The 17,597-nt window shown below is 36.7% G+C and overlaps 1 protein-coding gene across 1 annotated transcript; it reads left to right on the top strand.

Annotated features, from left to right (window-relative positions):
- The first annotated feature begins 12,282 nt into the window (after window positions 1-12,282).
- LOC121426675 (tripartite motif-containing protein 72-like) lies at window positions 12,283-15,986 on the top strand. Its single transcript, XM_041623048.1, has 2 exons — window positions 12,283-12,318; window positions 15,354-15,986. Exons 1-2 carry the CDS (start codon window positions 12,283-12,285, stop codon window positions 15,984-15,986), a joined length of 669 nt encoding a protein of 222 aa, XP_041478982.1.
- The last annotated feature ends 1,611 nt before the right edge of the window (window positions 15,987-17,597 follow it).

The following is a 17,597-nucleotide window of genomic DNA, read 5'->3' as shown; positions in this document are numbered from 1 at the left end:
ACTACCTTCCTTGTAGATTTACGCAAACTATTTTTGACTTGAAAACCTGACCATAGAGAGAGAATGAAAAAAAAAAGTTTCATTGATTTGGATTGTTGAAGTTAGACAAAAACCACCCAGACCAACAAAAAAAGTTCCAAGGGCAGTCAAGGAAAAAAGAAAAAATTCACGTAGGATCTATATAAAGCACCCGCTATAATCACACAGGTCACGCGTACACTGGATTAAACTGGCTAGACTTGTGAAATTACTGGTGAGCCATAAAACTGCAGGATGTGGTAACACAATTTTCAAACGTTTTTTTTTAATAAACACAACTCCAGGAACGAAGACTAAACGTTAACGAAGAGACTAACAATGATTTTTTAAAATCATTTTATAGCGCATATTTGCTGGAGTTAAAGTCAATGGCATGTAAAGGCAAGGCACTTGGACCATCAGTAACATCATTCGTAATTTTCTGTTTACGAACTAGATGGAACTGGTTGGGTATGGTGCTTTCCTCATGAAATCCGTTCATCACTACAAATTGCTATATACAGGCCTATACAGAGCGTATCAAAAAAAAGTTCACACTGAAAAAATCTTGTAACATTATACATTTGTAATATCATGTAGATTTCTTTCACATTTTAGTATTGGTACAGATCCATTTAAGCAAAATAGGATATAACTATCGAAAAATATTTCCGCTTGAGTAAGCACCACTTACATTTGAAAAGTTAGTAAAAAATGATTTGCGCAGAACTTTCAAACAGTAATGCGAATAAAAGTAGACCTAAATTATGTAGAACTCGTGTCATTTAGCTAATAAAATTGATTTAAAGATACCTTTTACCTTTTTAAACGTGTTTTCTTGCCCAAAACACATCGAAGAGTGCATTGCGCCCCATCCCACTCCCCCACACACCGATGCCATCGTGACGATATTTGCCTTACATTGAGCTGTGATTTACATGAAATGGCTTAGGCTTGATTTTAATTTTGTTAATCATTGTCAAGATTGGAAAAAGTGTGGAGAAACAAGTATAAAATGAAAAATGAAATGCAAACCCACTTTAAATGTTAAGAACTTTAATAGTGAAAAAATGCTGGAAATGTCTGATATAAACTTTTGTTCAGATTTAGTTACAAGTACGATCCAGCTGGCACAAAAAGGTTGGGTAGCAAAATTGTAACAAAATGCTTGAATGTATCCGTTTTATTTCAATTGACTAAAAGTGCAAGAGAAATGTATGAGAAATGTTTCGCAGGGTAAGTTTGATTTCGCCCTTTCCCCTTGACATAGCGTGAAAACAAGCATTTCTGCGAGCTTTACAAAAATGGACAGTGCTCACTGAATTTTACTTTCATTGGATAGATGAGACCCAAAACCCAAGATTATGTTGGACAAAATTACCCACATGATGTATATTTTTTTTCAATTCCCGGGCTTTATCAAGGTGTAAACTTTTTTTGATACGCACTGTATAGTTTACATGAACCAAAATGCATGGGGATATGAATGTACAATCAGAAACACGAGACTAAAACTAAACTACAATATATTAAAGGTTTGCTTTTATTGATTTCATTTTATTCAGAAGTCACATTTAAGTAGACAAGCTCGATGAGCAAAAGCAGAAAATAATTAGATAAATAAAACATGTATATAATGAGAGGGATATGAAAAAGAGGATCGGAGCGATTTATGCACCTGCACTTTTCTTAAACTCCAGGGTTTAGAACACAAAATCGACCAGCAGGTGCTTCACCTCAAGTGATGCACGGTTAACATCTTCCTTTGGTAGTACGAAAAAAGGGTTCACGATTTCACACCATTTTCGTGTAGATGTACTTTTGCTACAATGGTCAAATATTTTCCTTAATATTGGGAATGCTTGCATGCAACATACATGTACGATCAAAATAAAATGAATTAAGTCAAATATGAGGAATTTGCAGTGTACGAGGTAAATATATGTACGTTAAATAATTTTAGGAATAGATATCTTAATAATAAATTTAGATAGTAAGTAAAAATAAGTGATTTTATATTATGATAAGTGCAGAACCAATAATAAGAAAGTTGTAAAGAAAAGAATTTGTTTGTTTCTTTTCTAGATATTCTTACCCTTTCTGCGTCTGTACATACTCGCCTTTTTTTCTAAGAATGTTGATAAATTTTGTGAATACATAATTATATTATCATTTTGATTTTATGTAATAAAGTACCTCAGCAGAGAAAAAGAAAAGAAGTCAAATACCACGACAATACCGAGAACCTTGGATATCAAGGGGTCATATAAGAAAATCATATCCAAAAGTGAGGGGACGAATTATTAAAATAAAGTACTAAATCAAACTATTTTCATTTGATTAAGAAAATCAAAATCAACATCTGCAGCAGAGATTCTAAAGCTAAAAGATAAAATATCATGAGCAATGGCTCAATGACACTTCTTCCTTCTCCGTATTACATGATTTTATCCTCCTACGACTAATCATCTCCATTCTCTTTTATAATTATTACCCCTTCTGTTCCCCTTCAACTCTCTCCCTCTCCCTCCTTATTCTAGTCTCTTTCTTCTTCTCATCATCCTTCATAGATTTCAAATAGTTTGATCGAACGTAAATCCCTTTTGCCCGTCTAGTGTTCACGTCCTCTGATATCGCTTCCCGCCGTGATCATGACATGAATCTAATTCCCTTCATTAAAGGTACTTAGAATCGACACCATTGGAGGCCCGAGTCACACGAGAAAATAAACCGGTTCTTTTAACCACAATAAAGGCGTTCATCATATTCGTCACAGTCACACCAGCTAGTTTTACTCCACACCGACCAAATCTGCCTTGCTTATGAAATACCGGGCCTTTTCACAAGTGAATCTTGATTCATCGTTGTAACGATGATTTCTATTGTAATGCTGTGTTAGCGTTTGTGATTCTAATCATATTCTAGTTTGGTTTGACACGTGCTGAATATTCGTCATTAGCCTTATTTTTCACTGGAATCTCCATTCAAATTACGATTTTTTTACCGTGTGAAAGGGCGGATAGACGCGTCATCACTTTTCATTCAAAAAGAAGAGGCATTGTTTTTCATTAGCTGAATAAGTATGATATAAGGAAGGGCCTTTCACACGTGAATCTTGAATCATCATTGCAATGATGATTGCCGGCGTTCGTGATTCTAGTTATGTTCTAGTTTGGTTTTACACGTGATAAAAAAATCGTCATTAGCCTTATTTATCATTGGAATCATTCAAATTACGATTTTAATTTTACCCATGTGTTAGTGCAGGAACAAAATTAGCAATATGTCACATGCAATGCGTGTCTAAAAAACAAACGAAAAAATGTATCCGCTCGCTTCGCGGCAAGGGGTGGATTGGACACACGTTTGACGTTTCACGTTTTTTTCATTAAAAAAAATCATACAAGTACACCATTTTTTATAAGACAATTGAATCCCTTCTCTTCTCCTGATCTTTGTTAAAGTAAAAACCATCTCTTACTTTTTGAAACACTTTACAAAATAACAAGGACGGTCTTGTCCGCCCCCAATCTTGTTGATACCCCTCCCCCTTGAAGGATGTCAACTTTGTCCTTTGATTACGCTTTAATTATTTCTCTTTTCCCATCCAAGTGAACGTTGTATATTCTTGTTCAATGATCGATTTGATTTACTATCTCATCTACATTCACGTTTCCAAGGGAACATATTGATATGATTTTGGAAACGCGGTCATGTCATTACGAACGGTTGACTCTAAACGAACACACGCATGGAATATCAGCACCGAGATTTTCACAACAAAGTCAAATTCGCAAGAACCCCCCCCCCCCAAAAAAAAAAAAAAAAATTCCATTTCTCATCTGACAGATTTTTTAAAGATTCATGTACTTATTTGTGTAAGATAATACATAATAAAATACATTTATTATAAAAAAAAAAGAAAAAGAGGGGTTTTCAGCCTAAATGCAGAGCTTATTACATTGAACTTACATTGAAGGGGGGGGGGTGTAATTTAGCGTAATGGTTTAGCGCAATTTCTGTTCTCATTGAAATAAAAATCGTTTTTGTTTAACACTTACATGTACATACCATTTCATTTCAAATACACACACCCAGCCAACACACACCCCCTACACACAAATAATTATATATTAAAATTTCCTGTCTTTGACTCATTAAATCTGTGATATTTTGATATTTTAAATCAAATCCATCACGTTGGCTATAGGCCTCAGAGCAGCAGCTGGCTAAAAGTTATCGACAAGTAGAGACAAAATACTTCAATCCGAATTATATCGACTGCAGCATGGACAACCATTTACTTTAATAGGGTCATGTTGTATGCCATTATTCGACAGACAAAATAGGACGGACGTATAATTTGGACGTTTATCCCAAGTGCGTTCAACTTAGGTAAGGGGCATAGGAGGGATTGGCAACATTGCCCGAGTAGGGACGATACTGGATTCGGCATGTTTGGAAGATATTGGAAACAGAAAAAAGCAGGGATGTTTCAGATTGTATTATATATTGTATTCTACCTGTAAGATGTTAAATCGAACAGTTTCCGGCAAGAACAACTGCACTGGATTTTTGGTTTGTGGTTTGGTTTTTATTCATATAAATGGGGGAAGGGAACAGAGGGAAGTGCTAAGATTTTCCACAGGTTTTCTCCAGGATAATGCACATTTTTCTTTTACTAAAAAGCACAAATCTTCCTTATTTTCGCTGATGGTGACTTTAATGTAGCGTTCTCATGCACACTTACTACATTGGGATTCAATTGAAAAAAAAAATCATTAACTAATCGAGTTCCCTTCCACGCATGCGCCTAAGATGCTTCTCTCCGTTCTCTGTATTTTTATGGAGTTATTCAGACAAAGTAGCATTCATTCGCTGGCGAGAAAGATGAAATGAAATATGAACTACATGCAATCAAAAAATAGACTTAACATGCTTAATACATGCTGTATGCGCATGGTCAACTAAATTCTATTTCAGTATTTTGCGTCCTTAGAAATGTGGCCGTCCAACAAATTAAAGTCCCTAATAATCTGATGATAACCATTAAGACGGACGGTGATTGCGTTCACGCATCCGCAGCAGAGGTGTTCGAGTGGAATTGTTCAAGATTGTTCAATCTGGAACATCGGTTTTCATAATCGAGTGCATATTTCAATATAACTTCTTCATGTGTAAGAATGACTCGATTCTTTCAAAGGTTAAGGGCATATTGGAGTCCAGACAGTATGTCTTCCAGAGCAGTAGTTATCAGATGATCCTGGCTCAGAATAAAGTCAAAGCACTGTGGCTTTTTTTTTCATTGGGATTATGTTCTTCGGATAGGGCGTGAAACAACAAGTTTATCTGTAGCTAACCTACATGTAAGCTTGTTTCCTTTGATGATGCCAGGTACCATGGTAAGATAAATATCAGAATCGCCACAAAAGTGGTTTAGTGAATAGTTTTCAACGTCTTTTTTTAAAGATTATGTAACGGATGCTTAGTATGCCACCTTTTTGAAGGTCTTTTTCTTTTTTACATGTTTTATAAAGTTGGTTATTCACACGGAAAGCTACAATGCATGCTGGGAGAAAGGGTAACGTAATAACCCCCACCCTCCCTACAAACAGACACATAAAATATGTTAAAAAAAACCAACAAAAATATATCTACATTATCTCTTTCACCAAGTTCGCCATACCATTGAAGCGCAAGCGTTGCACATGCTGGCTGAAGTATACCTGATGGCAACGAAGGACGTAACCTTTTGGCGAGCAATCATTCCACAGACGCTCATGTTTCAAACAAGACAAGCAATTAGTCATAATTATCGGTATGAAGACCTTTTTGGCATATTAGATTAGCTGGGAGCGGCGAAGGGGGAAGGGGTCCAAGGACCGTCATCCCTTGGATACCTAGACGTGAAACTATGCACACAATGACACAGGAGTATTGTCACATTTCAAAATTGGGGAGTAATACAACGTTAACGACTAACGGTATATATCCTTTTTTTGGCTCTTGTTGATTATTCATGTAACATTGCGGAAAGATTAGATAATGCTTGTAAAGGCCTGGTCACACCGCCCGAGCGTTGTTGGAGCGGTCGTGGAGCGGTAGGGAGAGAGGGTCGAATTTCGCTCACAAAATTGGGGGAAAAATCGAAATCGAAAATGGTCAACAGTAGCGAGCGGTGATGATTTTTTCTCTCCGCTCCAACAACGCTCGGGCGGTGTGACCAGGCCTTAACATAGACGATCAAAGGACCCAATGAATTAAGGTTAAACAAATATCATAAACTTCCATACTTACGATAGCAACACTGATCCCCTTTTTTAAATTTCCAAATGATTTCGTATATGCGTATCATATTCCCAAGTACTCAAGTTGAAGATCATGTACCTTTTTTTCTGGTAGGAAAAATAGTCGTTGTGCCCCTCAACATCTTTCCGCTCTCAATTGCAGATGTTCCCATTCCTCCTTCGAGTGCAGACATGCCAGAGGAGGACCCAAAAGTTCTATATTTTACCTATATTTTCGATACTTCAGTCATGTCAGTCCCATTGCCCTATTTTTGATTTTTGCATTAAGAAACAACTGTTCTAATTCGCGACACCCTCGAATTCTACGGAAGGTTCAATCCCTTCTTCAAGCCAGCAGGTGCAGAACAGACAAGTCAATAATTTGCATGATATTCTCCGCAATTCAATTACGATTTTTACCATTTGCATGTGCCTCGCGACCCATAATGATCTACAGATGGTTCCGCCCCGTCTTCAGACCCTGATACCAGACAAGACAGAACGGGCAGGTGGATACTTTCCATATGACTTACCTCACGTTGATTAATCCCCGTTGGTTCTCACGTTCTCTCCAACCAATCCACTTGGTGAATAATGGGTTCGGTCCGGCTTTCCAATTCAATTTCCAACCAACAACTTTACCAGATCCATAAGACGGATGCCCCCACCGGAGCACTTTGTGAACGCCAGAGTCAGGTCAAACAAAGTGACTCAACTTTCAGCTCACCACATCCACCAAAACCACCACAAATCTTCGTGATAGTTTCGCTCTTTCTGTAATGTAACTTATTAATGGCAAACTTTCACGGATTCCCCGAATTCACTGAATTTCCAACGTATCCGTTATCTAAATCAGTCAAAACATTCTACACGCTTTTAGAAACGAAAGTTCCTTGAAACAATAAGGAAGGTTATAGGTAGTAGGGGGGTTCTTGCGATATCAGTTCGAATACTCATTAGATGTTCACGTTACCAAGTCTATTCATCTTAAACGGAGAAAAAAAATCTGTGAACAATTTGTAGAACCACTAAAGCGTTATCTACATAAGATGATTATATCGTTTTGAAGTAAGATTTAAAGATTTAAAACTTACTTGGAATTCACGAAAACAATATCGCAATCACCTACATGTCCCACTCCCCCAGTCTGTGCATTCTCCAGAAGGCTATCTAAGGTAGATCGCAACTTACTTCCGGTTTCCTGCCGCTGAATTCATCAACACCTGTTCCAGTGGAGGAACTGTAAAACTGTAACAGACCAAAGGTGTTGTAGATTTTTGCGAATTTTCCGCTATAGGGAAATCGAACACAAAACAAATATCGTAGAGAAAGAAAAAAATCGATGCGTCCTGACTTCTTTTTTTCAGGTGATAAGCTTGGTTGACACTCGACAGATGTTTCCAAGCGAAGAATTTAATTAGCTAGTTGCGGAGCAGAGCAGCGTTCAATCGCATTCGAGCCTAACGAGACAGAAGCGAGGCGACCAGTGTAAGAGCAGTGGAAGAATGTCAAACACCGCCAAACTCTGTCATCCACTCGGTTACTGGACGCAACGGACCAGTGACTGAGATGGCGTGTAACAAGCTCCGCGGGAAAGATTGGTATTCCATTCGCAAGAGTGCGCGGAAAAGGAAGGGAGTGAGGGAGGGAGGGAGGGAGAGAGAGAGAGAGACATTAGAGAGACTTTGTAAGGAGATGGAACGAATGCGATGTAGAGAGAAGGAGGAAAAGGTGAAAATAGACTGAGTATCGAGGTTACAAGCTCTAGGTGACAAGAGGAAGATAGAGAAAGAGAGAAAGGAAGGGGGTGGGCTGTGATATAGCGAGAAAGACCGGGGATATACAAATTGATAGTGTAGAAAGAGTGTGGGGGAGGGGTAAAGTATTGTGATTCAGCGATGTAAAAGATCATGCTCAAACTATGTTATCTTCGTCTCATTTCCTGGATTTTATTTCAAAGTTCGGAAAAAAAGTTCCCAGTTAGTCTTCATGTTTTTCACCCATAGCAATAATTTAATTGTTGACTCACGTTATAATTAAATTCTTTCTTTTGACATTATGCTGTATGTAATTATTGCTTTCAAAGTGAAGATGTTGCCCATTTCGAAAGTCAATGCATTTCTGTTGATCTACTTCACTATGATTCGTTAAAAACAAAATCGAATCATATACATTCGAATTTGTATGACAATTATTTATTGTGCACTGTTTTATTCGATCTCTTCCTTTCTTTCATCTCTTTTCTGAGATGCAATTGTTCGTATTCAATTTTGTCTTGTTTATTTGCACTTATTATGTATATCCATTTATTTTATTAACCTGTTCTTCTTGGCAACTTAATTCATTCTTTCATCATATTATCCGTTATCATGAATATGTTGCCTTCCTTGTCCATAAGGTTTTCATTAAAAAAATATTCACCATAAAACTACACAAGACTTTATTGATATCTTTCAAAAAATGAATACAGTAATTTTATTCACTAATGGCCAGTGATACTTTGTTGAAATTAAGAATGTAAAAGCTTCTTTGAGAAGTTTTTACATTTATGACAAACCTTCAATAAAGTCTTGGTAAGATCTCCTACATATCGTGGAATAGTGAGATATAAAACTACTGCTATACGTGTATGTAAATTACCCAAAGTGATTATTACATACCGCGTGCCTGAAAGAATGATTGATCAACCAATTATCTATCGAATTACTGATCCATTTTACCGTTTTTTTAATGTTTCCAATCAAGATTTCTTGATAATGAATTCACGAGGGTATTTTTGCCCCATGCTAATTTAATTGATCATATTATAGGATGGCTATTGGAATGGCAGGCGATGAGAAACGACCGTTTGAAGTAATTTTTTATGTTTACTACGCATGCGCACGTTAATGTGTAGGCGTAGAGTCCCAATTTGATAGAACAGAAAAAGTTGAGACACGTGACCTATCTATTTGTCGTTGAAATTGATGTTGAAATAATGTAAGCTCAAATACACACCAAGAAAGAAAAAGGAAAGATGGTGATGGGTAACGTCCGTTGCATGTTTTTTTTTCCTTTCTCATCTGATTTTGTTTGTTTGTTTATTTATATTAATTATGTGTAATCGCATGTTATTAACAGTTTTAACAATACTTTTTTTAATCATTATATTGCTAGCATAGTTATGATCATGTCTTTTATCGTTAAGATTGTATAGATTACTCGTGTACACTCATATCTTTCTATTTATTTTTTATTGTTTGCTTGTAAATATAACAGTTCTAATTAGCTTCTTTCTGGACCCCATGGAAGACCAGCAGTGTCGTGCCTGTCACAGCTGAATATGGGTTATCCAGCCGATTCCAATTTGTTGTTTCTCTCACCCTTATATATGTATGTATTTGTCTTTTTTAATGTATTCTGGATCGGAAAAAATAAATACTATACTATACTATACTATACTACATGTCTCTGAGTTTTAAACATGTTACCCCTTACCCCTTTCATTTTCAGTCATTAGTCACATTTGCAAAATAAAATTTGCAACAAAGTCACTAGAACTGAATGAATAAAAGCATATCAAATACTGTAATACTGTTGATGGTGCGACGCCGATGTCATTGTTACCACTAAAAGGAGAATGAAACCTTTGGAACAAGATAGCGTGTTTGAAAACAAAAATATCAAAGAAACAGACCAACAAAAGTTTGAAAGTAATCGGACAGATGAGAAAGTTATGAGCATTTTAATATTACGATCACTAATGCTATGGAGATCCTATTTGGCATTGCGACAAGATGTGTGGTGTGGTCAGGGTGGTGTCTTCTCTCTCCTTCATTTAGTATACATTTCACTTAAATTGCCTCTTTTATCACATCTATCAGTAGATCATATGTTTTTTTTTCTATGGAGGGCATGTAATACAGATTTTTTAAAAAAATTCGTTATTGGATAAAGAGTTTGAATCACCATGAGAAAAAGCAAAAAGAAACTTTTTGGGGTATCTCCATAGCACTAGTGATTGCAATATTCAAATGCTCATAACTTTCTCTATTTGTCCGATTTTTCTCAAACTTTCTTTGTTCTTATTCTTTGATTTTCTGTTTAGACACAAGCCTAATTGTTCCAAAGGCTTCATTTCTTTAATAGATATTCTTGGGACGTTCATATAAGAGCGCCCCCAGTCTGAGGATATAGCAATACGCGCAAACGTAGTTGTCAGAGATACACAGCCAGGGGGTCATCCGTGCATACTTAAGCCTCAACATAATGTTTGCGCGATGACTCCACTGATTAAGGTCTATTGAATGACATGGCTCATGTATTATATAGAGTTAAAAAGCTGAAAACTGATATTTATGTCTATCATTGGTTGTTTAAAATGAGTAACCATATATAAAGTACCACATTCTCGTCATATTTCATATGATTATCACTTTTCTCAAACGGAATAATTCACTATATAACCAGAAAATACAGTCATAATTCACATTTTGGCCATTTTCATTACATTCATTCAACAGGATGTGATTTTTGATTTTAATCTAAAAGTTGTTATGTTGCCATGCATGGAAATGAGATGGTAACCAATAACCAATGTTTTCATTTTGCAACTTATGAATTTCATTTAGAACGAGATATGATACAAGTAGGCATCCTACTTTACTGCCACAATAGTCTGTATTCACAGGTATGTCTGCTTAAATTACTAAATTATTCGTTTAATCTATAATTAATTAATTAATTATTTATTCAATCTATTTTTTTATTCATTAATCTGTCTAATGAGATTATGGAATAATTATATTCAACTTTATGACAATCCATTGACTCTGATTATAAGCCAAAATTGGATGTCGTATCGCCTTGTATTTTCAGACCGCTTCTACGAAGTCTTTTGCTTAGCAAAATATGTCAATATATATATATATGGTGATCAAAAATATGCATCAACATCATGGAAGCATTTTTTTGCCAGATTTTCAACGTCGGACCGGTCGGCTGGTCACGCAACGACATCCGCAATTAGTGAATCCCAGTTGACCACTATTTATCGCATTAACAGCTCCGACAGTCCCACGAGCCTTCAAGAAATGTACTACAATTTAGCAACACATTTTTGTCGGCAGGAAGCAAGATATGTACCATGCCCCATTCTGCCCATCTACCCGTTTTTTGTTGTTTATTTTTCTTTGTCACCCCTTTCCCACTCGCATTAAACCAGCGCCAAATATGAATATATACACTCTTAGACAGTGTTATATAGTCCGTAATATTTGAGAATTTAAGCATATATGCACATCATCATGAATATTCATTAGGTGGGTTGATAATGTCACATCCCCACTTTCCTTTTCCTTATGTTATTACGTGAAATCACAAATGTTTCACTTTGTGTCTCCATTGTGATGAAATAAGATGCGGCAATAAATGCACTTAATTAGTTCCAATCCAATTATTTTTAGTTCTTGGTAGAACAATTTTGAATAAACCTAATTCATGTGATAAAATACAAAACAAGTATGGATATGACATCATCAGCCACCTAATGAATATTTATCAAGACATGCCTAGAACGGTTTCACCGGAATAATGCAAATAATTATATTTCAATAACTTTATTTGTTATCCGGTTTTGATCAAATTTTCAGCATTTTGCTCTGTGAGTTTTACTCTATTTATTGAGAATTATTTCCAGCCTGGACTATCCCTTTAAGGACCAGGGGATCATTTCATAAAACGAAATTACGCAGTGGTATTCACTGAGAATTTTGTTCAGAGCCAATTAGAGGAAAATGTTTCCGCAGCTTTCGCAAATAGTGAAAATCACAGCTATTCATTTCATGAAATGCTCCCCAGGGAAATATTACGTGGAAACATACCAGTCATAGTATTTATTGCTTTAAGCGATACTGTCAGCAGACAGGGTAGTGATTTGAAGTTTAAAATTAAGAAGCGAATCATGTTGAAATGTCCTCCCGCAGAGATTATGATGAACATGGCTTCAAACGAGATGGGACGTAGCTTTATCCAGGTAATATTCGACAATCCATGAGAATATCGGACTTCGAAGTTTGCCAGTATTAAATCCGAGTCTCTGACCTTTGGTGGATTGTTCGTGATCCATGAGAGTTAGAATGGATGATGGCGTGCATTGCTTATGTCGCAGTTCTGATAGCTTGTGAAATACTTATAACTGATGGCACCATTTACGGGGGTGTTGGGGATTGGGGAGGGGCGTTGCTTTTACACCCCCCAAAAGAAACTGTCATAATGGGGAGGGAGGGGGGGGGGGTCAGCGATTGCATTATTATAGTATAACGAGAATTGCAATCATTTTGGGGGACAAGGATAGCTTTATGACATATTTCCCCGTGCGACATGTCTGACCACTTCAAACAACATTTTTCTTTATAGCTCATTACCTATTTTTTTTTAATTTTCAAATGACAATTTCATGGCTAATAATATAAAATGTCACTTCTTTTCCCCGTTGGTATTGATAGCAAGAGAGCGAGGAAGCGTTTATCTCTGCTTGAAACTGGTTTACGAAGATCGGGATAAAATCTGTTGGACTCTGGTTGCAGGAATCAGTTTGCAATAATTGACGAAACGTACATGCAGATGGCGCTAGTTAGCATAAAATAGCCTTTTATCATCATCATCATACACAACAATCCCATTTTCCCGTGGGTCGGTGAACAAAAAACAAATCGAAAATACAAAATAAAAGGGCAAGGTAACAATCTTAAATCGTAGATCGAAAATATTTCATTTGTACCGGGAAACTAAACAAAAAGGGAGGGGGTGGGTAGCGCGTCAGAGCACGATCCTTTTCATACCGTTTTGGGAGTTCTTAATACTAACCTTCGATGGTGAAATTAAAAAAAAAGTTCTTGCCCATTCCCTTGCGCAAAAAAACTAACCAGGTAAATTTTAAGTTTTGCTCGGTCGCTACACTCTCTTGCACATAGAATATGATACTATTGTAGACTTTCATTCAAGGGTCCGCATCGAAAAGCATATCGATCATTGTAGATTTTTTTACGATTGATTGCATTGACAATATAGTGTACAATTAATCATGAAAATCAGGCTTGATAACTGTTCAATCGCTAACGTTTGTTCAACAGGACTCGCTGGATGCTATTATTGTTCATAGCTTCGTACAGAAAATCATATTTTCGAGTACGAATATTCGTACCCACACACACCCCGAAAGGGGAGCTGACTCTGAAAGGGGGCGGGCGATTATTTAATTTCCTTACCATCTGCGCAAAAATAATACAAATATATACCCAACGAGGCATTTTGAACCATTTATTGTTTTGATAGAAAATGTGAGAGGCGCATTTGGTATTTATTCATTTATTTCAATATATTTTATTATATTTGTTGACCGGGGGGGGGGTAGTGTCCATGTAAGCAAAGCTATCAGTCAAGATGAATCGTTTGTGCTTAATGAAGGATCAGAAAATTTGGAATACATAAAATCAAAGCGGCTCTACATGAAAAAGAAGGAAGAAAGAAAGTAGTAGTTGTAGTAGTAGTAGTAGTAGTAGTAGTAGTAGTAATAGTAGTAGTAGTAGTAGTAGTAGTAGTAGTAGTAGTAGTAGTAGTAGTAGTAGTAGTAGTAGTAGTAAAAGAAGAAGTAGTAGTAGCAGTAGTAGGTGTTGTTGTAGTAGTACCATGTTCATTGCATCTGTCAAATGACAAGTTTTAACAGAATATATCTAATAACTGCTGCTTCTTCGATTGTTCTCCCCCTTTTTGCACTTTGGTTTGCACGCGTCTAAAACAGATTTAAAGTGCCATTAATGTGTGTTTACATTCCTGGAATCGGACAATTGTACCTAAGTGGAATCCCATGAGTAATAGTTAGCTTTGCCGATTCCATATCGTCTTTTCAAAAATTGTGTACAGAGATCGTATATTATCGATTGAAGATATATATATCTGTCTTATTCAAAGAGAAAAGTTGATTTCATTTGGAACACGAGTCAGTGGGAGTCACTTTTTGATTTAACAACAATTTTATGATTTGCGGGACATATTTTGGGGCAGCGCTGATGAATTTAATGCTTCTAAACTTTAACAGAGTGTAAAAGGTACCGTACTGCCACTTGCTTTCTTTTCTAGCCTGAAGATGATGAATTTAGGCTTGCTACTTATTTACATAGATGTACATGCACTTAAGTCGACGACTCCGTATTCCAATGAGTTGTATGCTTTTTTTATATTCCTATTCATCTTTTTGTAAATATGATTATCATTATTTTTTTGTAATCTTTGTTACTACTACTACTACTACTACTACTACTACTACTATACTACTACTACTACTACTATACTACTACTACTATACTACTAATACTACTACTACTTCTACTACTACTACTACTACTACTACTACTACTACTACTACTACTACTACTACTACTACTACCACTACTACTACCACTACTACTACTACTACTACTCTACTACTACTACTACTACTACTACTACCACTACTACTACCACTACTACTACCACTACTACTACACTACTATACCACTACTACCTACTACTACCACTACTACTACTACTATACTATACTACTACTACTATACTACTACTACTACTACTACTACTACCACTACTGCTATTACGGTAATTGCCAATTCGTCTACGCCATCCGTCCACTCACCCATGGTCTACATTCATTTCGTCTAATGCCATTTGTCCATCAACATTTCGTCTACCACCCATTTCGTCCAATCACCATTTCGTCTAATAGCCATTTAGTCTAATAGCCAGTTAGTCTATAGCCAATTCGTCTACAACCATTTAGACGAAATAATATTAGACCATGTGGTAGTGGACAAAATGGCAGTGGACGAAATGGCAATAACTTCTATTACTACTTCTACCTCTACTAGGCTACTACAACTATGTCCGGAGAGGGTATATATCTCGAGGTAGCAGGCGAGGAGTTCGTGCGGTTCAAATCGTAAGGAAATCCAAACCTAAAAGAAATATTCCACGCATCTTATAATGCTTTCTAATTTGTTGTTTTGCTGTTCACAGATCACCCGAGCTATGGCAGTATCCCCCACGACCGCGGTGGAAATCATGAAAAAGGTGCTAACATGCGACCTTTGCAAAGGCATCCTGAAAGAACCAAGGTATCTCGGATGTCACCACACGTTTTGTACGGAGTGCCTCTTGACCCAAGCAGAAAATTCAGAAGAAAGCTGTAAAGTCATCTGTCCCACCTGCCTGGAGACTACCCGACTCTCTACAGGAGACGTACGAGCTATTCTAAATTCGAACAAGATTGCCGGCGAGATTGTGAAGATCATAAGCCCTAAGTCTCAAAGCACATTTCGTGACATATATTTCTATTCTAGTGTTCAAATAAAAGAATACGAGGGCTACCAAGGTGCTGGTGTGGCAGACATCATGAAATCACCCGCCCGTGATACGCCGAGCATGTCTATCAAGGAAATCTGCAACTTTGAGAATAGCTTGGAGGAAACCAATGATGTATTGCAACGTCGCCAGAGCCAAGCCGGGCAGGAGCAAAGCCAAGTCCGGAATCATCAAGGCATCTCTTCGAGAACCCCGGATGACCACGAAGGTACACCGTTGACTCATCGGTCAACAGAGACGGCAACGACCGGAGAAAATAACTGCTATGAATGCTGTATTCTGATATAAACTTTTTTCGTTTAATGAACGTAAGAATGGAACCATAAATTTGACATTTTGTAGTTCATTTTCTTTGCATTAATTAAAACATTAACAATTACCGTTATTAAACAAAACAATAACCTGAAAGTGAGCACTGTCAACATGCTATCATAACAGGATGCTTAATATCACCTCTACCATACTAATGAAAGCATAACGTGGGGCTTAGTTTTCTTTGTTGACTGAATTAAAGATGAGACAGTTCAGCGCCATGCAATCTTCATTAACGTACATTTGTATATAGGCAATATGAGCCCGTAGAGCAAGCACTTTGTTGCAGTGTTGTAGTCAAGGCTCAAACCTCCAAGGCCAAGGCCAAGGCTTTAATACCCAAGGCCAAGGCTTCAATAACCAAGGCTGAGGCCAAGGCCTGAAAACCTCAAGGCCAAGGCCAAGGCATTTCAATTGTACAATATATGGAAAAAAAATAGACAATGCTTAGGCGGCATACATGACACACAGGACCAAATGTATAAAAGGTGTGAGCGAGCAAAATTTTTGACCCTTGTACATTTAAAACGAAAATAATTTCATGATAGATCATGTAGATTTAGACATAAAAATTATTGTTCTAGGCGATTCACATTGCAATAATTATTATTACCAAGGTGATCTGATCCTCGCATGCCCATTCTCAACATATGTCTTTCTCCTCTACCTGGTACAGGGGAGGCAGAATGTATTTTTTTTTTGGGGGGGGGAGGTCAAAGCCAAAAATGCACTTACAAAGTCAAAATGAGAATTTTGGTGCAGTTCAGCAAAGCTTTTTAAGTGATTTCTAATTGATAAGACAGATATTTTGATTTAGGCTTTAATTTCCCGCTATAGAAAGCATAGCGAGAAAGTGGTTTTGAAAAAAAAGATCAATTTTGAAGTTGTTGTAAAAACTGGATTTTGGTCAATTATGGTGCTAATCACTGTTAAAAGGGCATCCTTGCGAGATGTTGTAATAAGATGTAAAAAGAAATGAAAATTAAATATTTCGAGCTGTTTTTGTAATCATGAAAAAGGTGTGCATCTTACTAAACAAATTAACGCGAGCACAAAACACGAGCTGAAATTTTTACTGACCACAAAAGGAAGCTGTTCTGGACTGCATTTAGTGACTCATAAATAGGATACATAACTCACCAATCAAATAATGCGAGCGCAAAGCGCGAGCTCAAAAATTTGTAATATTCGACCTAATAACTACATGTAGACATTCTAAGCATTTTTTTGTGTAAATTGAATGCGAACCTTACTTAACAATAATTTATGCAAGCACAATCAAAAATTTGTTGATTTTGAAACCTAAAATTTTGCTCTGTATGCCATACTTGGTCCCTCAAATTTTTTTGGCTCATCATGCCATTGATGCCATGGCCCATCTGGAAATGATGAAATTGAAGTTTGTGTTCAAGTTTACCGAATCTTTTCAGAATATCATTAAGACTTAAAACATTCTTGTTGGTCAAAGAAAATAATACAAGGAAAACCTAATGGAATAGAAATCACCTTGTTATCATTCTTTAGAGTAAGCTATTTTTAAAGTATGAAAATTGTTGTCAAAATTGCAGTCAGATCTGTCAGAATTAT

The sequence above is a fragment of the Lytechinus variegatus genome, chromosome 13, assembly GCF_018143015.1.
Source record: "Lytechinus variegatus isolate NC3 chromosome 13, Lvar_3.0, whole genome shotgun sequence".
Classification (NCBI taxonomy): domain Eukaryota; kingdom Metazoa; phylum Echinodermata; class Echinoidea; order Temnopleuroida; family Toxopneustidae; genus Lytechinus; species Lytechinus variegatus.
Note: the sequence above shows the minus strand (reverse complement) of the source record. Positions and strands in the feature narration are given on the sequence as shown.

Bases quoted from the DNA above. Each gene is read 5' to 3' on its own strand.
- LOC121426675 (XM_041623048.1), top strand. From the start codon at position 12,283: ATGGCTTCAAACGAGATGGGACGTAGCTTTATCCAG. The intron at 12,319-15,353 runs GTAATATTCGAC...TGCTGTTCACAG, and splicing joins TGGGACGTAGCTTTATCCAG to ATCACCCGAGCTATGGCAGT.